General features: G+C 43.0%; 1 protein-coding gene across 24 annotated transcripts in view; it reads left to right on the forward strand.

Moving 5' to 3' along the window:
• Positions 1-21,034, forward strand: part of KDM2B (lysine demethylase 2B) — a 110,314-nt gene that overhangs the window by 61,264 nt on the left and 28,016 nt on the right. For 23 of the 24 annotated variants that reach the window (XM_083804289.1, XM_083804286.1, XM_083804269.1 and 20 more), the window contains 2 exons: positions 3,698-4,152; positions 11,860-11,946. In XM_083804289.1, coding sequence (XP_083660415.1) covers positions 3,698-4,152; positions 11,860-11,946 — 542 coding nt within the window. The remainder of the gene's footprint in view (positions 1-3,697; positions 4,153-11,859; positions 11,947-21,034) is intronic. The other variant, XM_083804284.1, reaches the window with a different exon arrangement.

The following is a 21,034-nucleotide window of genomic DNA, read 5'->3' on the forward strand; positions in this document are numbered from 1 at the left end:
AGAAAGATTTTGTAATCATACCTCACCATCCTCCTTGTCTTTCAAGTTCCGTAAAACAAGTTGCTTTTCAGCAATGAAAGAAACTGTGTATAATTATCTTTCTTGTACAAGTGAATAACTGTGGGGAAAGCTAAGTGATTTGCCCAGAACCACAGGGAAGTGAATTGCTGTAGGGAAAAAAACAGAACAGTTTTTTCTAGCTTTCTGTCCTGTGGTCAAGCCTGTGCTGCTGCTTCTCCTCACTGAGTTCTGTCATTGACTGGTTGTGTAACATGGTTTATTCCCTTGAGATGGGGAGTGTTGAAGGTCTTTTAGGGCTATCTCAGCAGGGTGGGAGCTTGGACTGGCCAACCACTCTGAAACTGGAGTCCTAAGCAGGTAGTGGCTGGGGCATTGGCTCAGGAGAAACCACAGTTGTGCTTAGCAGGAGCTCCTTTCCACGGAGAGACTTGATAAACTAACAACCTACAGGTCAGTGGAGCCCTGGTAATATAGTGCTTAAGATGCACTTCTTGACAAAGTAAATGCAGATTTTGTTTATGTAGGACATAAGCGTACAGCATCGTAATTCTGAGTCAGATACTGTTTTCATTACAATGAATAAATAAAAATCATGGCATGTTGCGTTATACCAAAAGACTTGAAAACACAAAACTGAACTTTCCTCACTTTGAAGTTATCCATCCATTATTGATTCCCTTGGAATTTTTTAATTGTTTTTTAAATTAGCAACAGTAGCAGACAGTGGTTGCTCTTTGAAAGCAGTCCACTCTCACTCTGATGGAATCCCTGGTGCTCCAGCATGGGCCGATGCACTTCAGGTTATGAGCAAGCCCCATCCCCACAGGTAAAATCAGGCCAGTCATCGTGTAACTGTCAGGCTGGCAAAGAACAGGCACTTGTTTGGTGACGGTTCATTCATCTCCAGGTCAGATTTGGATTATTGTTTGTGTGCGTGATTACACTTGCTGATTATCTGTACCCAGGTGTAGCTGGGCCAGCAGTGCCTGGTTTGTGCAGGCAGCCGGTAGCAGGGGGCAGCAGCAGCTGGCAGAACTGAATTGCTGAGCCCCACGTGTGCTTGCTTCCCGTGGGAATAGTCCCCAGGATGCTGCAATGCTCCACTCCTCTTTTGCCTTTTGTTTCATTAGATTAGAGCAAGAGACAAGAAGTGGAACGCGCTCTTGAAGGCTGTTTTCTCTTAGCGCCCGAGAATTCCTTGCAGTAAATTATTCACACCTCCATAACGTGATCTCCTTCTCTTTCCTTCGGCTTTGGCTACGCTTGCGATTTGCCCCACTTACAGCCAGCAGTTCGTGTTCAGCAGAGCCACAGCATAGGAAGACAGAAGCACAATTTTCTTTGTACAGTTTTACCCCAATTTCAGTCAGTGGCGCTGCACTAGTACCGCTAGCACAGGGATGTGTACCCGCTTTCAGCTGCTTCTCTTCCATTGCTGGCATCTTGTCCCACCTAGACTAGGTTTTTGTGCCTCAGTCAATTGTTAAATGCTTCACCAAGGCAGTGTGGCCTAGAGAACGGGCTCCGGCCCTGAATCCAGCAGTCTTCACTCCGATTCCCGGTTTTGCCCTAGATTTGGTGTGTGACAATGAGCAGCTCGTTCTCCCAAGCATCTGTTTCCTCAGCTGTAAAATGGGAAAATGACATAAGCCGATTACATAGCCCTTTGAGGTGGGTAAGCGTGCTAGCTACTGTGCACAAAGGAGAAAGCAGTGTTAAATAAGTTGGATAACCTAGTGTTTTTAAAACGTCCTGGTTAAGGTATTTTCTAATCCTGTTTATTTTTCTAAGAGCAGCGTGGTGGGGGCGTACGAGCACAGATCAGAGAGGAGGAGCTGCTTTGGGGCGCTGCGTGCCCCCTCCTCAACATGCAAAGCAAGCTGTGCTCTGCTGCTTCAAGGGGAAGCTTTAGGGGAGGGATGCAGGGAGGAAGCTCGCCTCTGCTGTGCACGGAGCTGGATTTGGCTGAGAGCAGCCTTGCTGGTTGCTGGTATTTTTTATGAGTGCTGTTTTTTCACAGGCATTTCAGCTTAAACATGTTTTTCAGGAGTGATTTTATGGCCATTCTGGTTCTGAGGAAAAATTCAGATGTGCCTGAAGGAGCAGTTTGGACAGCAGTCCTTGGTTTTTGTGCACACTGTGCCATCGGCATGCTTGCCCTGAAGGATAAAATGGCCAACTCATTTCTCAGGCGCTAATGCCCAGAGGTGCACCTGGCCTTACAGAGCTTCTATGTGAAATTGTAAAGCTAAGCAGGGAGGGTAGCTGCCCTGGGACAGGTACTCTCCACTGCCTGTTAATCTTTGTTACCTAGCTGACAAGTAACGTGTATTTTGTGAGAAGATGCAAGAGACAAGGAGTTTCTCTGTGATAAGAATCAATTTGCCAGCTTGGAACTGGGCTTTGGCATTTGTTTTGAGCCTCACTGTTAAACAACCGGATGCTGAGCTTTCTTTAATGTTCATTTAATCCTTCCTTAAGCATGATTCACCTAGTCCTAATCCAAAACTACTGCACAGCAAAGCATGAAAGTACTCAGGATTTTGGCTTGCTGAAAAACAAACAAATAAACAAACAAAAATAATAAATGAAGCTGTGAAAGAAACTTTTTGTTAATTAACTCATTTTTCTGTATGACTTCCATTTCCCTTGCAGAGTGTTTTTGTCTACAGCTTGATCTCCTACCCATTTCAGTCAACATTAAAATCCACACTGACTTAACTGGGTGTTGCTGATGTTAACTGTATTTTCCACACAAGTTCTTGCTGTTGCTAGCCTGCATTCAGTGGTGTTCACTTAGTAAGGGAAATTGTGTCCAATAAACAAGGAAGGAGTCCTGGCTGCTAGTTTCCTATGTTGCTTTTGCTGCTTGATTGCATGCAGTTGGGCAACAGTGGGGATTTTTGGGGGAAACCTAGTATAAAACTAAGATTAATAGTTCTTTGGACTCGGAAACTCGTATTTAAATTTTCCTAAAAATTTTCCTAAAAAGTACCTAGAATGTATGAGGGACTGCCTTAAGTAAAACAATATCATGTGAGTGTCAGTCCTTGCATTTCCCCATGTGTTTAAGCTTCTTGTACGTGAAATAAGCATAACGGTAATCCTCTGTCTCAGAAGAGCGCTGGGTATTCGTGCAGTAACAAGTTGTAGTTCTTGTTTTACTAATTGGTGCTTGCAAAGAGAGTATTGGGAAGTTGATTTTTTTGCTGTGCAAAGCTTGCGTAAAAGTGATGATGTGCTGTATTTTAACATGCCTTTTTCCCCCATAATTTTCCCTCCTTTCTTCGCTAACTTTCATCTTAAAGCTGTAAGATTACTGAATCCGGTCTTTTGGATTTGTGGGAAAACTAATTGTATGTGACTTACGAGCTCGGCGTACTCTTAGTTGAAGGCGCAGAAGGTTGAAGTTTTGAAGAAAGCATAATTTTTCCCTTAATTTTTCCCAGTCATTTGAACTGAGCAGATGTTAACAAAAACCAAACACAGCATTAAAAACAACAAGAACAACAAAATTGGCTGAATAAAGCTCTTTCCTGTTGCATACTTATCGAGTAATTTTAAAGGGCATTATCCAGTCCACTTCTAAATAGGCAGCTCCTGGCCCCAGTCATACACGTGTTTAAGTGCTAAACTGTATTGGGTAAAGATTCAGCATTCTTTTTCTACCTTTCAGATGCAAGAAGAAAACACAGCATAGATAGCTACTCATCAGATTCGTGGTTAGACATGGATGAAGAATCTTGTGATGCCCATATCCAGGAGGAAAAGGATGACAGCTTGGATAAGAACTCCAAATCCCTGGTGGATGGCTCGTCCTCGCCCAACAGCACGCACTCAGAGGAAAAGGAGGGCGCAGGGAGAAAACAGAAAGCCACAGTAATGAGGTACCTAAAAAGAACTTTGTCTAATGAATCAGACGACAGTGCAAAATCAACGACCCCCACGGATTATCCCAAAACGCCAACGGGGTCTCCAGCTACAGAAGTTTCAACCAAATGGACTCACCTCACAGAATTTGAACTGAAGGGTTTAAAAGCCCTGGTGGAAAAGCTTGAATCTCTCCCAGAGAACAAGAAGTGTGTTCCAGAAGGCATCGAGGATCCGCAGGCTCTCCTGGAGGACATGAAGGTGGGTGTGATATCTTGCTGATCCACACAAACTGTACGCCGTGGGCAGGGCACAGGAGACAGCAGGAGGTCAGAAGGCAAAGTTCTGCAGTGTGTAGGGCTGGCAGCTTGTGTGGAGCGACCCCCTCGTGTCAGCCTGCTGTGCCGTGGTGAGGGAAATTATGCCTCTGACAAAAGCCATCTTTGCACTGGGGAGGCAGCTGTTTGCAGCCTGATTTAATTGATGCGGTCCTTTCTGACTGTCGCAGCTGTGCTCAGGGGCCAAAAGTTTACATCCTTTCATGGCTTAGCACTTGTTATGGCCCGTGTGTAAATATTATACCTCAAGAAGTCTGTTTATATTTATAGTCTTAATCTGCCCCTTTTGCTCTAGTTTCTTTTCTGGAGTCTATCTAACTGACACGTACAAAATATGCGATTTTAATGCAGAAGATTATCTAATGTTTTCCGTTGCATTTTCTTTCCTTTTTTTTCCCCCACCTATTTCATTTTCTTTTCCTCCATTGCCCTCTATGGGTTGATAATTATTCTCCGCTGGTACAATTTGGAGGCGGTGTGAGGAGTGCATGCCCACTAGCGACACAGCTTCTGTTCAGATTTGTAGTGTCCTGGAAGTGGTGCCTCATAGGAGGAATCTGTCCCTGTGTCCCTAAGACCAGCATAGCCTTGGTGCTTCTAATCTCTGATCTGCAGCATCCCCCTGACTACTTGGTTAGCTTTTCTGCATCTTGTTTTCACATTGTATAAAATAGGCATATTAATGTGTTTTTAAATAAAGCTGAGACCGGCATACTCGTCATTTGGCTTGTACTTGTTACATAAGGCTAAAATTGTCCTCTAGTACAGGATAGATTTGATACCATGGAAATTTGGCCTGATTTGAAACTACTGGTATTAATTCATGATCTCGTGTTTGGACTGCTAGTTTTGTGCTGCTGCTGCGTAGGGTGTGATTCTTCAGCTGCATGTTCTGTACGTGAGCTGTGTAAGCCAAAGTCTGAGGGGAAAATGCGTTCATACGGTAAAAGGGGAGCCTGTATTTTTTCAGTGCTGGTGCAACAGCTGCTTAGAAAAGGCTTCAAAGCCAGCTGAAGAAGGCTGTGCGTACGCAACGTGCAGTGGAAGCTTATTCCGCAGTCTTGGAGCCTGGAAGTGTGATACGCGGCACTCGGTTTGGTAAACCACAAGAGCTCAGAAAGTCTCTTCTTGCAAAATCAGCTGCTTTGTGTATGAAGGTGGTGTGCCTGCCCACGGTCGTGGCAGTAAGACTCACAGGCTTGCTTTGTGGTCAGTCACGTTCTAATCGGAAATCAAAATGAAATTTCACAACCAGGAGTTGAGTTTGGGGTGAAGGAGAAAGAATGGTAGCGTTACTTTTCCGAGCTTCAAGCACGGGCCAAGTTCCACCTAAAAATAAACAGCCCCTTCTTTTGAAATCCCAGGAAGGGGTACAACATGATAGATGGTACAGATGTTCAGAGTGCGATCGTGCGTGCTCTTTTGATGACGTACCCCCATGCACTGTGACACATCTAACTAGAACCCGGCAAGATGCCATATGGGAGTCTGCTTTCAAGCACCGCCTAGGAGTAGTGCTGCTCTATCCCTCTCCAGAGCAGTGGCTTCACAAGCTATAGAGGTGGAGAACTCTGAGTGGACATTTAAGAAAAAGGTCCAAGTCATGTACTTTCTGTGATGCCGTGCTTTAACCAGTATTAAGTGCGTATCTGCCAGCTTATTTTGTTCGTCTTGGCAGAGTTGTGATCTTGATGTTCCATCTCCTTTGATAATTGCACAGAAAATTGCCTGCATCTAAACTTCCCTCCCCATGCCAGCACACACTGTAACCATCACGATGTAGCCCAACATCTGGATCTTTATGGTTCCCTGCTGGTTCAAGAGCCCATGACCACATCTAAACATCATACATGCTGCAGAATTGTTTTCTCTGGAGTCACCTCTGTATGTTTGGCGAGCCTGGGACTGATTAGTCAGGGCAAGGCTCTCAAAAGGACGTTGACTGACAAACATTTTCTTGAACGGTGTCTAAAGAACTGTTAAAGAACTTTCTTTTCTTACCCGTCTTTGTACAGAGTGGGCCCGCGTATACGACAGCCCTCAATTTTCAGAGAATGAGGGTGAGTACAGCACAGTAAATAATGAACCCCCCCGCAGTCTGCTTCCTCCGCAACTCCCCCTGCAGTTCCGTTGTCTCCTTGCTGGGTGCTCTGAAAGATTTGGGGCAGTTTGGGTGAATTGTGCTCAGACCAGTGGTTGCCTGAGTTATGCCGCTTCTCGCGTCGGGACTGGAGTTCCCCACGCGGCCCTTCCCGTTGTTTGCCAGCAAGGTGTCCGAGAGAGCCGCCGCCAAGGCGCGTCTCATTGCCATCTCGTGCTGCGGCCCTGCGGGGACTGCTCTCTGTCACCGTGCCAGTCGTGCCAGAAAATAAATAGTGGAGCCAGAGCATCCTATCTCCTTGTAATCCGTGCGATACCGAAGCATGAAGTTAGTTTTGTTAGGTTCGTTGGCTTTAATAAACAAAAACAAGCATTATCGGTGCATGTTTAGGGCTTCTACCTTCAAAGGATAGAGCTTACTGATGGAAAAGGTGCCAAGTGACTGATTTCAGCCCCTTGAGCATACCTCTAACATAATGGTCCTTGCAGGGTTACTGCGTTGCTCGGCGTGCAGAATGCGGCTGCTCAGCGTTTCGTTCTGTCCTTGCTGTGCAGGGTGTGCGAGGAACGGCACGCTGCTCAGACCCGCGGCTGAACACGGTGATACGAATGTTCCCTGGGGTTCTCGGTGGTGCTCATCACTGCAGTGCTCGTGTGCTTCACAAGCGGTGATTGATGAGCTGTTGTTATCTCTGGTTCACAGGTAGGGAACTAACGTGCAAAGAGATTAAGATAAAAGTGACCGTAATTTCGGATGGTGTTTTTACACGCCTCTGATGTGACTTTCGGAACAGTTAGCGTTATTTAAGAATGAAATTTGCAGAAGATAATTAATGGTATTAATGGTATTGAAACTGTAATTGCTTAACATTTCTGCGGCACGGAAGTTCTGAGCTTTAGCATCCAGTTCCCAAGCCAAGCGTGAGAAGAGAAGGCATACATAATTCTTGACTGCCTGCGGAAACTTGATTTAAAAGGTTTGCTATGTGTCACATAGAGACATAATGGCAGAGGAAGAAATACAGTCCATTTTTCCATAATGGTGTTTATCTCCTTGACCACAAAATCATATTTCCTCTTACTTGGCTACCAGTTTTCCAACCTGAACAGAAAATGTGGGGATTTTGCTGATAGCAATAGCAGTAGAGTGAGCAGAAGCCTGGCACCTTTACCTCACCTCTGATGAATATCCAGAGCACCTGTCCCGTGTGTGATTGAATGGAGGCTGAAATCCTGTAGAAAGAGCTTTGGCTTTGCAGATCCTGTGTGCTGGGACTGTATTCAGCTGTATTCATGAGGCTTGTGTCATGGGCAACCTGAATTTTGTGCACGTGATGTATTAATAATGCAGCCTATAAAAAGCACCCTTTTAGTGCTCCCGCCTGGGAGTTATTTTTAACAAATGTATAGCAAGAACATGCTCTGACAGAAAGTCGGTAAGTTTTTACTCTGCTTGGAAAGTCTTAAACAAGTTTCTTTTTGAAGAAAATTAAACCCATGTTCATTGTAGTAGCTTTATTTCTTAATGAAATATGCTCAGGAACTTTTCTGTATGACGTGCAGGTCTTTGTGCCTCAGTAAGATAATTAACGTTTTCAGAAAACAGGACAAGGGTGGTTAAACTGGAGAAAGGAAACCATTTTATTCAGCGATGCGAAGTTTTACAGAACAACTCAGGGTAACTCATAAAGAATTCATGCTTTGCTGTCTGAAGCAAGGGTACAGTAAAGGATGGGCGAGTGGATTACTGCTCTTGGTGGTAAATACAACTACAGCTATATGCAGCTACTTAATGTCAAGTAGGTGAGGCTCTCTGAAGTCAAGTAATTTATTTTCCTTATGAGAAGGGAGAGTGAAAACTAATCTAAGCCCGTGTAAATTCCTTACATGTCATCTAAGCTCCTAACTAACTGTGACTATCTAGTGGGGACCCAGCAATCCAGAAGTGTCCAGCTAATGCCTCTGCAGATTGAGATCCCATTTATCAGCGTGATCGATGGAGTGCAGCAAGGCGAGGGAGGCTTATTTGTGGAGCACAGCACAGGCCTCACTTGAGGAGCAGGTCAATTCTTCCCTCAGCTCAAACAAGGAATTAAATAATTGTCGGCTGCAGCTCTGCTGTATGGGAATTGTGTCCCATGAGCCTTGCGTTCACCACCAAAGGAGCTTCTCACAGGCTCCAAGCAGCGATTCCTGACAGCAACGTTCTCTCCCTAGCAGATGGCATCTGAACAATCGTCAGAGGAGATGCAGCATTGTCTGTGCCCAAATGTCTGCGGCTGGGCTCTGTGTGAGCGTGTACGTGCAGCACATGTGAGGGGAAATCGTTGCCCAGGTAAAACATCCTCTCCCTGAGGTGCTCAGCTGTCCCAAGTGGCAGAGGAACAGAAGGCTCGGCAGTGTAGCTGGTGGCAGGGTGAGCAGCCAGAAGGTGCTCCAGCCATTGCTGCCACATCCCTGCTGCAGGTGTTACCTGTTGGAGGCACACGCAGCCTGCAGTCACACCTTGTTTTCCATCCATCCGTGCCCTGAGGTTGAGGTACGAAATAGCCCAACCATGCCTGCTCTCTGCCATTCAATTTGAAAGTGAAGTAGCAACTGAACAGTTAAAAAAGGACTTACAGTGAACAGATAAAGAGAAGAAAAAAATAACTGAGAAATAAATATTCTTAGATGGTGACCCTTGGGACTGAAAGAGTTTCATCGTGCCACTTCTCCATTTCATGTTTAGCTGCCAAACGGTACGTCAGCCTGCTAAAGAAGCAATTGGGGTGGACTTAGGCATGAAGAAGCGAAGGGAGATGCAACCATCTTATACCCTGGTGTAGTTTGCACACCCCACATCACAAGACAGGTAGAGCTGAGCAGTCTGCATCCCACATTAAACGCTGCCAGTGATAGCTGTCTGCATGCGGGCTCTGATTTCAGCACACGGCGCTTCTGTTGTGTTACTAGCAGGATGGTAATTCCTTTGCTGATGTTGGGAAAGAGGATTGTGAGATCTGCCTCCTAATAATGCCACAGACATTCCCCACTTCAAAGCAAAAATGCTGCTCTTCTTTCGAAGGGACTGTTGAAGTCCATTAGGGCAGAAGAAACTCAGTTTGCAGAACAGAGTTTGTCAAATATCCGCAACTCCTTGGCAGCAGCAGCAGATTCTTGTGCAAGACAGATGATATCTGCTGAAATATGTTCTTACTTTTTCTTGCCAAGAAATCTTACCCCATTCTCATTCTGATGGCAGAAAAACACTCCCTTTACTGAATGCATTTCAGGGGAGTCATTCCTTGCTGTGCTTGTGAAATTAATGGCTAAGCTGGATTCTTACATACTTAGTCAGTTTCTTTCCTTCATACCTGCTGTTGTCACCACAGCCTTCAAGTGTAGTGAATCGGGCAGTCTTGTGCCGGATGAGCATCGTGTTGTTTGTCTAACTGAAGCCCCGTGGCTTTTCTTTATCTTCTTTTTTTGTTTTTCTTTTTTAGCAGGTGAAGCGTGCATCCCCCAGCCTGTTGTGTGCTGACATTTGGCACCAGTCAGTGCAGCTGTGGCTTGGTTATGGTTCTGCTGCTGAGACATCCCTTGTTTTCAGCTGGCCGATATGATAAACTGACAGAGTTTTAAATTTCTTCTTGGATAATATTTTCACGTGATACATACGATAAGAAGAAACCCTCGGTACCCTGCCAAGTTCCTGGAATATGCTCTGCTTGCTATTGAGCTTGGAGTTTCTGACAGTCATGAGTGGAAATGTTAAGGTTTCCTGTCTCGCAAACTTCCAAATTTAAGAGTAACAAAGTAAAGAGGGATTAATTTGTCCTTTGTTTATATGGCTCTCAAGCTGCCTTCTTGCTCTGGAGAATTTGGGCTTTGCTATAAAAACACTAAGCCCTCTCCATTTTTAGGACTGAAAACTGACTTCCAGAATGCGCTCACAGTTATCGCGGTGATTGCTGCCTCAATACAAAGGGGATGTGGGAATGGAGGTGCTCACTTAGCCTTGCTCTGCTTAGTCAGGAGTTAGTTAACTTGCCATTAATTAAGCTGTCTGTATCAGCTGGTAGCTTTTGGGGCTGGGTGTTTGCTGCCTGCCTGTGCTCCACATCAGGGACACAAGCCTGGAGTCGGGTGCTGGTGCTTGGGCTGCTGGGGTCTGGCACGGGGCCGTTGTATGCCCGGCCTTAGGCAGACGATTACAGACAAATTCCGAATGTGTTTCCTATTAAAAACGCCTGTATTTTAAGCTCTCTTTGTATAGCGTGTGAAATTTCTAGTTATTAAATTAGAGAGTGCCGGCGGTGGTGGTGCTGAGAGGGCCTGGTGCCTGCTGCTGTCTAACGTTTTTTCAAGAAGTCGGTATAATTGGGAGCAACGGTGTTGACTTTCATTGTCTGGGGTTATCTCCGAAATTCTTTACAAGGTAGTTTCCAACCTGCTGCCCTTGTTTGTGTAGTTGGAGCAATTTTTTCTTCCTTAACCTGTTGGTGGTTATTTGGGCCTCAGTTTTTAGCAGCTCAGAAGGATCCTCCTTGTTTGGGGTTTTCGTTTGTCGTCGTCTTCAGCTGCTGAACTCCACCTGAAGAGCTCTGTAGCGAGGTTAGTAAGTGTGTAGGGAGCCATGGAGAGCATGGATGATTCCCAGCTGCACCACCAAGTACACTTAAAAGGAGCCTTCCCCACCTCTGCCTTGGGTTGTACGGTGCTGGGAGCGATTCTCAGCGGCCGAAGCTGCGTAAAGCAGCGCAACGCACTCATGAGATGACTGGGCCAGTGCTTCCAGGCAGAGGATTTGATGGGGGCAGGAAGACCAATCTTTTCCCTTCATCCTCTGCCATCCCAAGTCAGATGGTTTCTTAGTGAATACTCAGGAAACTGAACGTCTTATCCGATCACGTGAAATGAATTAGGTTACAACAACTTGGCCTGCCCTTTGGTGCGGGAGGAAGGCCAGTGGAAATGACGGTGCTCCTCAATTGCCACACGCAGACGAGAGGTTGTGAGGCACCATGCGCTGTACCTCGACTTACCCAAATATTCAGGCATCTGAGGATTGCTCTAAACTGTGTCTGGTGCCCCGCGACTGCAGAAATAATGGTGGTAGAGCCGGGATCTTCCTGGGTCTTTTGAAGACTTGCTTAGGAGAAAAGATGTTGGTTGTGGTGGTTGCTTGGGTTTTAGCGAGGTAGAGTTAAAATGGAGAGGTAGTGGTTGGTATTACCAGTGGAAAGCACTTGTGGTGTCTCTTGGATACGTTGATTTTAAAGAAATCTGTAATATTTGAGGCGGTTCGTTGATTGGTTTCGCTGTCTGTTGTGCTGCAAGAAACTGCACTTTTGGCATTGTAACAACGTGTGAGTTTTGTTGTGAATCGGAAGCTCTGAAGCAAAATTAGCTCGCAGAGGTGTAACGAGTCAGCAGGGATCACGTCAGTCTTTTTCATCAGGGTAGGTGTTGTGTTCTGTAAGTCTCTGCGCTCGTCAGCTGGAAAAAATATTTCTGTGGTTAATAAAGACCTTTTCGTTCGCAACAGAACATTCTGAAGGAACATGCTGATGATGACCAAAATCTTGCCATTTCGGGTGTCCCTGTGGTCAGCTGGCCCAAGAAGACCCCAAAGGTAATGAGACACAATTCACAATTACTTACTAATCGTTGCCAGATCCTGGTGTTTTCTAGCTATAATCTGACAAGTGGTTTCTGTGATAGTTTGGCAGCAGCTAGCACTTTTAACACAAAAAGTTATTTTTAATAGTTTTATGACTGCGTGTTGAAGCAGAACACAAAAAGGTGCCTCAGTAGGGAGAAATTAGTAGGGTTTCTATTTAAAAAAGAATTTGTTTGTGCCTTACTTACCTGTATAAAACTTTGATATGTCTTAGTCATTTGCTAATCATAGTTAAATTTGAAAATGTTGATGCAACATTTTGTGTAAATTTAAATGCTGCGTAAATCCTACAGACTGATCACTTAGCAAATACTTTGATCTGGATGAGAGGATGTTTTTTGTCTCATGCTACAGAGAATTTTTCTCATACACATCTTCCACTAACTTTGGAGGTTTTTTTGTCTCTGTACCTTCATTTTTGTTCCTATATATGGGAGTAATTCTCTTCTCTTTGCAGAAGATCAGGGAGGTTTGCTTCATTATTGCTTATGAAGAGTTTGAAATAATTAACTAAAGAATAATGTCAAAAGGCTGAATGTTATTTATAACAGTGGTATGTTTACCACACTCCAGTTATTCAGCGTGCTGTAAAAGCAGCTTTGCTTATTTGGATGATGTCTCATCGCTTCTATTTTTACTGTTCTTTTTCACTGAATTAGTTTTATAATACATAATTTCTCTAGAAATCCTGAAAGGGTCAGTCAACTTTAATCAGGCTTCTATCTGAAAATCTGTTGTTATTATCATTGTAAATAACTTTCAGTTAATTATTTTCAGTGAATTATTTTCCCTGTTCTCTCTTTGCTGGTGTACTTGCTGTGGCTCTTTATATAGCCACTTGTAGCCATGAGAGTTTGCTGGTTTCAGATGGGGAGTAGGAGACCATGGACTTCAGCAGCTGCTAGGGAAAAGTGGAGCAAAGGGAGCATGAGATCCTGCTTCTGCCTTATTTCTGGCTTTTAGCTGGGTGCATTTCAGATAAGGCACAGCTTGCTAAATGCGTATTTCCCTTTTACGTTGTAATAGATCTGTAGGAGCATGCATTGTGTTTAAAACATTGAGTTGTTTAAAAACAACGATTTGTTTAAAAACCTTGAGAGGAATAGATGTCGGATGCTCCACTCCACTGCTTTGATAGCTGCTGTTCATTCACCAGCCAAGTATACTTTAAACATCAAATTAAAAAAAAAAATAAATCTTTGGGACCAGAGGAAAACTGGTGTGTGAAATTTATAAAACAAAACTAAGGAACAATTGACTCGTGCTGAATTTTTTGAGCTTGTGGTACAAGTAAGGATCTTAATATTTGGAGTTTTTTTCATAAGCTTTGGTGTTTGTTCATGTTCTTGTTCACTTTATTTTGGAATCCTTGATGGATGTCTCACTTCTTATATTTTATTTCTGTGCATTGGCAACATAACTAACTGTAAAAGATTCTGAGATTCTGTTTTTTGTGATTTTAATCTCATTCCTTTTTGCAAAATCCATCTTGCTGCCTGCAAATTTGTGTGTGTATATTTGTATTTTTTAACTTTCTGGTGCTTATTTTCCATCAGCCTTTTTGAAAGCAGACATTTTTAAAGGCATCATTCCTAGTGCTAAGTTATAATAACAAACAATTCTACACATCACACAAATAAGAGGAAAACTTTATAGGAAGTCAGAGTTTAGCTTGAAATTTGCAAATAAAAACCATTTATTTACCATAGTGTTCATACTTACTTTGCTTGATCAGTAATCAGCTGGCATTATGCGTAACTTGAAAGGTACACACAGATACGGCTGAATGTTCTGCAAAAGGAGTTTGTTGTTTGTTGGACTCCCTTCTGATGCACAAATGTGTGCATCACCTTTCGTACCACAGCTATTTCCCTCCTCTGGAAACAGAGGCCAAGTGAGCAGGCTCCGAGGACGTGTCTTAGTGTTGCATCTTTGGGCCCCAAGTTAAAGTATGTTGGAAAGACAATGTAAGGGAAATTTGTATAAAAGCAATGCTGTAAGTGGTTAAGCTTCATTATTTCTCCTTTGTTCCTTGTAAGTCCTGATAATGAAATAGAAGATTTGACAGAGAAGAAACCCCTAAGGGAGGGGGAAACTCCCTTTAAAATTGGATTGTAGCTGGTGGAGCAGGTCTCCATGGCTGGAAGATTCCACAAACACTGAACACAAGGCAGGGGAGTAACGCCCTGCAGTAATTTTGCTTCTGTAGTGTTGCTCTTATAGTGTATAAGAGAAATGCCAAATATTTAAGAGTGCCTTTCTGGAGATACTGATGTGTAAAGGGGGCGGCAGATAGGATACAGCACGGTACTGGCTTCTGTGGGGCTGGTAAGAAGGTGTAGCTGGTGCACCAGCTTCCAGGGAGAGGAGAATTGTCTGATTCAAAGTCCTTAAAGTAAAAGAAAGGAAATGGAATTCACAAAGAGGAGGCAATAAACGAAAAACGTGTCTCTTACTTTCTCCCAAGAGAAGCCTCCAGAAGAGATTTAGAAAGACAAGAGCAGCAGATGGAGAAGGAAGAATAAAGCCGGCACTAAATGCCAAAACATTTCAAAGAAAATGGAAATGACTGTAAAGAAAGGAAGGGAAGAGGCTAGAAACAGCAAGAGAGCAGGATGAGGAGAGAAACAAGGATGGAAAAGAGATGGAACAAGGAAAACGTAGAGCAGAGGTAGAAAACTCTTACTAAGGTAAGAGAATCCCCAAAGAAGGAAGGGACAGTAAACAACGTAACTATGTGAATAGCCCACGTTGTGAAAGGGCTTGCTTAGGTATGTTGACTTGCTTCTGAAAGAACGTGCCTCTAATAACCTGAGTGATTTTAGAAGCAGCAAATAATATTTCTATTTAGAATCGACTCACAGGTTCTTTAACACATTGTTAATGTGAGTGCCAACAGTGTGTGCGGTTCTGTGCTGCAAAATGGTTGTTTGAAGACTGTGAAATTCCGGGCTGTAGGAAAGAAATGTTCACTCACCTTGAATCACAGCAGACAGGGCAATGGGCAAGACACTCAGCTAAGTCCCATCCGCGTGCTGTGCTCCCCTCGTGCCGCGTCGCTCACGTCTACCCTTTCTAAAGGCGTTTGGGGCCGTCCTGTTTTTCTGCAGCTCTCAAAAACTTTGTTCACTGAGAAAAGAAACAGAAGTATCGGTCAGATGTTTTGGTGAGGAGATGAAACAAGTAGGTGACATCTGATGATCTTATGTACAGAAGGGGAGGCAAAGGTCCATGTTCTGTTCCCAGCTCTGCTGCAGCCTTCTTGGGTTGCATGCAGCGAGTGGCACCTCTCCGTTCCCAGAGCTTGTTCCCAGTAGATGCTGCTGCTGCTTCACATCCTGGGTTGTGAAGTGAAGTTTCTGTTTGTAAAGATCTGTGAAACCTTCAGCAGAAAGTTTGGTAGTAAACCATGTCATCTGCACAGGGATTAGGGCTAATGGCTTATTAAAGGAGTTTGTAGTATGGCCCAAGCAGAAACCATGTATTTTTTTCAAACCATTTCCTATTTCTGGAAGACAACAGTCAACTACAGTAGCACTTAATTACACTCTGTGGCAGTGCTCTCAGTTTTTATTGTGATAAAGATCTTTAGTTGTCTATAAAGAGTGGCTGTAAAGAAGTAAAACGTGTTTGGACTCTGTTGCTCTGTGAAGAGTCAGAAATGCAGACTGCACCAGATTCTCATCTCTTTTACCTGGCATAAACCTAAAGCCATTGCATTTGTAATGATAGGAAGTGTCCAAATATGTATAGGTCTGGCTGTGAGCAGGAGATGAAGCTGTAATTTTCAGTGGCTGGTTAACAATGCTGGAAAACGTGGCTGGTTTTCTGACCTCCCTGCTCATATGCTTCTTCTGTGTAATTGTTACTTCTTAATTTTAAGAGAAGGTACTTGAAAAGTATCATAGAGCAATGATAATATCCCTATTTAAAGGAGTGCTATTAATTAGTAAATGCTACAAATCAAAATTTTAATTAAACTGTGTTTTTGGGTTTTTGTTTTTTTTTTTGTTTTTTAACACCCTTCCCTGCAATTGCAATGCAAAATAATGCTCATAGCTATGTATTGGTGTGTGAGAATCAGGAAGAAAAAGTGATTTAAACAAAATGGTTGAGGAAGCACTGACCTGGACATACTCAGTCAGACCAGACGGTCTTTGTAGCACGGTGTTCTGCTTCGAGAGTGGCCAGTCACAGCTGTAAGAACAGAGCAGTCTTTCCTTTGCTTAACTTCACAGTTAAGCTAGAAGGTCATATCATCAGCTTTGTTTTGCTGTTCCTTGGTAGATACTTTTTTCCTGTGAATTTACTTAATAATTTGTGGAACCTCTTGATCTTTCTGCTAGCCATAGCATCCTGTAACAGTGACCCCACTGTTTGATAAAGTTCTGTGTAGAAAAGCAGAAAAACAAGCTGAAAAACACCAGTAACTTCAATGTCTTCTGGTACACAAACCATACCATATGTTTGATCATCTCTATCACTCTATTCTAGTTCCACTACAGGTGGTTTTGAGATGAGGGCGGATATGGGACTCCAGAACCACATATAGTGTTCAAGATGTGATGTTTAAGAGAGGAGACTAGAAGGGCATGTCTTGTTCAGCATGGCATAACAAAGTTGAAGGGGGAGATGATTGCTATGTGTAAGTACTTCAGGGAATATAAATACCAGGGGAGGAGAAGAGTTATTTAAGTTAGCGGACAATGTTGGCATGAGAACAAGTGAGTATAAACACACCATAAATAAACTTAGTCTGGAAATAAGGTTTCTGATCACTGCTCATAGCCTAAAGTAAATAGCGTGCATGTATACAACAGACAAAAAAAGTAGACTGGTGATGAAAAGGGTGTTAGATTCTTCAGAATAACTTGTATTTTAAATAATAAAAGGCAGTGATAGTCTGTCCAGATCTGGATCCCATAATGGTCCTTTGGCACATGTCTGCTGCCATTTTCTAGCAAGGAGACTTCTTTCTTCTTGGTATTTCACATGAATAATGCTGGGAAGGGAAGATGATCTACCAGTTTCTAATAATAGAGCATCTTTATGCATGGCTCCAGTTTTATGAACGTATATGTAACTTTGTGCATGGCATCAAATGCCAGAAATAGTATTTAAATGGTCTAAGAATTAATAAAATTTGAATGCATGTAGAAATTAGAAAAATAGCATGAATTCAAGAGGTTGGGTAAACTTCAACTTGAAAAAAATCTTAGCTGTGGTTAGCACCACTGTGATTTTTGAGAAGTGTTGAGCATTGTTTTATGTCAGGTTTTTCTTTCAATTCAGAGGAAGAGGTGCTAGGTGGACAAAGAATGTTCTTGAAAACCTTTGAATAAAAACTTCTAGTTTTTACTTGCTTACTTACTAAGAATTCCTACCATAGCTACTGCTAGGCCAGCTCCACCCAGAGCAGCAAGAGCACTGAGGTACTAGCTCCAGCAATTAGTGTTTTAACCGGAGTAGTGTCTGAAACAGATCTGAGCACGTATAAATGGCACAGCATCAAAACAGCATCAGTTTCAGGAGCCTGCCCGGGGGCTACCACCAGGAAAGCTACATTCCTAGGAGGAGCAGCAGGAAACCTGTGCTAAATTCCCTAGGACAGAGCAGCCCTTGGAGAGCCATTTGGGGTACTTCCTGTGAGAATATGAACATGTTAGAAAGCAAAAACTGACAATTAAAAGCAAGCATGGAAAGACAGACTGATTTCTTAGTTTAGTATTTATAGCGTAGGAAAATAGCTAAGAAGGGGGAGGAAAAAAAAAAAAGGCAGAAGGACACCAAAATAATTCTGTGTAATTTTGTTGGACTTTGTGTTTTTCTGGTTGTGATTCAAATCAAGTTTTACATCAGCCAGTCCAGTGCCACAGGAGCAAGAAAACCGGGATTTAAGCTGTCACATTTTGTCCTTTCCAGGCACCAGTTTAAAGGTGATCTCAAAGCAGTGCTTCAACTCTGCTAAGTGTCAACAACAGATACAAATGCCCATAGTCTGCAAGATTTGCAGACACAAATCCGTGTGTATTGTGAATCCTATTTGTTGAAAGTACTGATTATAAAGTTCATCATCTACTGCAAATCAGACATTTCTTGATAGTTATCAGATGCTAATATTTTTTTCTGCCAGAAAGTAACTTAAGTACAAAAGAAAATCAAGATTAAAATCAATTTAAATTTGTTTTTCTCTTTGCTGATTTCAATTGTGATTGGAATCAGCGATTTAAATAATTTTTAGTAATTTCTGTTCTTTTACACTGTAGGAATAGCAGTTGCCATGTGGTAGGAGAGCCCTGGAATGTATTCAGACGGGTACCCCAATTCTGGCTCCCGACAAATCCATTAAGAAACAAAACCACATAGCTGAGGTTTGGGGGATTTTTTTTAAGGGGACTTCCCACAGTAGCTGCACATATACAAAACGAAGCCCTTTCCTTGCTAAGTACACTTGGGAGCAGGAAGAAACCTGCTGCACCAGAACTGAAGACTTCTTCAGGTTCTGCACAAAGGAGTAAGAGCTGCTGAAGCTACTGGGAGCTTCTGTCAAATGTCTGCTTTCCTGGGGCAGCGCTGGTGAGGAAGGCAGCTCCTTGCCTGGCTTGTTTATTTTTCTGAGCACTGCTTCGGTCTCTCCCAAACATTAGTTCTCCAGACAAATTCATTTCCGTGGGAACTCCATGCAGGCCAGAGGAGTTTCAGGGTTTGGTATACGTGTATCATACATAATATCCCCAAAGAGCTTCGCTTATATTGCCTCAGCATTCTTCGAAAAGCTTTGCCTGGTGACTTGACAGATTATTTCTTACCTCAAGAGGCTGTACTTGAAATATTGTGTCCCTTCAGGGAGTAATTATAAATAGCAAGGACTTGAATGAGCACCTTCTTAATCTTCCATCTTTGACTTAATATTTTCCCTTCTTATCAACTCTCAGCCACTTGCTTTGAAATTTGACCGATGCCTTTATGTGATTAATACATCAAACAGGTAAATTAGAGCCATTTTGGCTCTGAGTAGAAATTTGAATGGATTGAAAAAAATGAGCAGACATCTCTATTTTCAAACTGTTGTGCTCCAAGTATCATAGTGGAAGATTTATGTGTTCTTCCCATTGTCATTCTTCCAACATATGCAAGAATATTCAGTAACATCAATTTTTTCCAACTAAGGTCTTGACTGCCATTTTTCAAGATTGCCACTTTCTCTTTATTTCATGGCAGTAAAAGTGCTGATGAAAAAAATGCGTTAGTCCTAAGACCTTTTGTGAATGTGGTGCATGTGAAATGGGTTGATGGCTCTCAGATTTTATCACCAGGAGCTGGACTACATGCCTTGCTGAGTTGGCCAACAAAACCAAACAAAAATCTAAGATTTGAATCTGATTAAGTATTTGAGCATCCTTAGGCTCTCCCCCACCCCGACATTAAAACCATTCAAGCTTTGAGTTACGTATCTGAGATTTAATAGTTTTGTTTCTGGATCGAAGCACATTGGCAGAGCAATGTGGAAGGCGTTTGTCATTCCACGGTACGTGCTGCGCAATTATGGACATTAATCCTGCATGCACTTTTCAGAACAAAATTGAATTGTATGTTCTGTCCCTGAGAAGATGGCTTCCTTTTAGTTCCACAGCACACTGAAATTAAAGTCTGCTGAGAATATAAATGAGGTCTTGTTTCAACTTTATGACTTTCCTGCAGGCACTGGTAGACCAGATCTAAGAGGCACAGAAGCGCTCTCCTTTTTGAAAATTAGCAAATCTAACAAAAGAAATAGAGAAGGTCTGATAAAAGCGAAGCAGCTTTGAGACATAGTTAAGCGTGTTTTGCTTGTTTTTGTCCTGCATGTTTCCCTACAAATCCAAATAGAGGCTGTAGGTGACAGCTGAGCACCTGAGCTCTTGTGAGGAAAAACACACTTGAGCTCTTTCTTTGCTTACATTTCAGTGTACCGTTTGTTTGCCTCTGAATGTTTGGGTTTGGTCTCAAGGTTTGAGAGCTGCTGCCAGACGTCGGACACAACTGATTGTCTCAGCGAGAGCGTTTTGTGCTATGTGTTGAGAGTGCAGAGCCACTTAAAGGAAAGCAGGTTACATAGTCTGGTTAATCCACTCTTTTAGCTAGGAGCCACATCTATTTGCATGTTCCTCAACAGCGTGGCAGTCATTTCTTACCTTCTTTTGAGCCTACTTCACTAGTTTTTGCATCTACTGGCAGAACATGGCTCTTGGAGATGAGCCCTCCGTGATACAAGGCTTTGTGGAAGAAGGAAGCATGGCAGGATTTCCCTCACTTCCCAGCAGACAGTCCCCATCATGCCACGGCTCTTCCTGTAGAGAGTAAATTTGTACACCTGGATCTCAGGCACTGTTGAGTTTGTTGGTACCTCTCCATTTCCACAAATGTGATGCTGTGAAGATAGAAGACCTCAGTTTTGTATCGGCAGGTTCCCAAGATGTGGAGCTTTTGCCTTATGCGGCAGATGAACTTGGTGTTTCAGCACGCTTCCTGTGGTCTTACTATATTTTTAAGATGACGGGATGGCTTTTCTTTAAACAAGGCTTCTGAGAAAGACTGAGTGAGTGAGTTGCCGCCAGCACATTCTGTCTGGGCTCCTGTTTTTTCATGCGTTGCTCCTCAGCTACACTGTAATAGCCCAAGGTTGTCAGCCTTCAAGAGAGTCGTACAGCCCGTGCCTTCTCTGCTTCTCCTGTGTTGGATACTGACTAGGTAGAAAGTACGTGCGGGAGGCATTACGTGGAGGGAGCAATCAATATATTACTTCATCTTGAGTTACTTTATTTGATCTAAGGTTGATCAGTTGGATGGTTTATTAAAGAGATTGCAATGGATACTCAGTGTATCTGATGACTACTCTTATGTCATAGTTCAGATAAAATAAATAGGGGGAAGTAGTAAGATCAAGACACTAGATGGATATTTGAAGACAAAAGGTTGCCAGATTGTTTCTGACAGTGTTGAGAATATGACTGAAATATTGGCCAGAACTCTTGAGAAAAGTGTTATGAAATTTGCCCAG

Source organism: Anser anser (genome assembly GCF_964211835.1).
Source record: "Anser anser genome assembly, chromosome: 18".
NCBI classification, from domain to species: Eukaryota; Metazoa; Chordata; class Aves; order Anseriformes; family Anatidae; genus Anser; species Anser anser.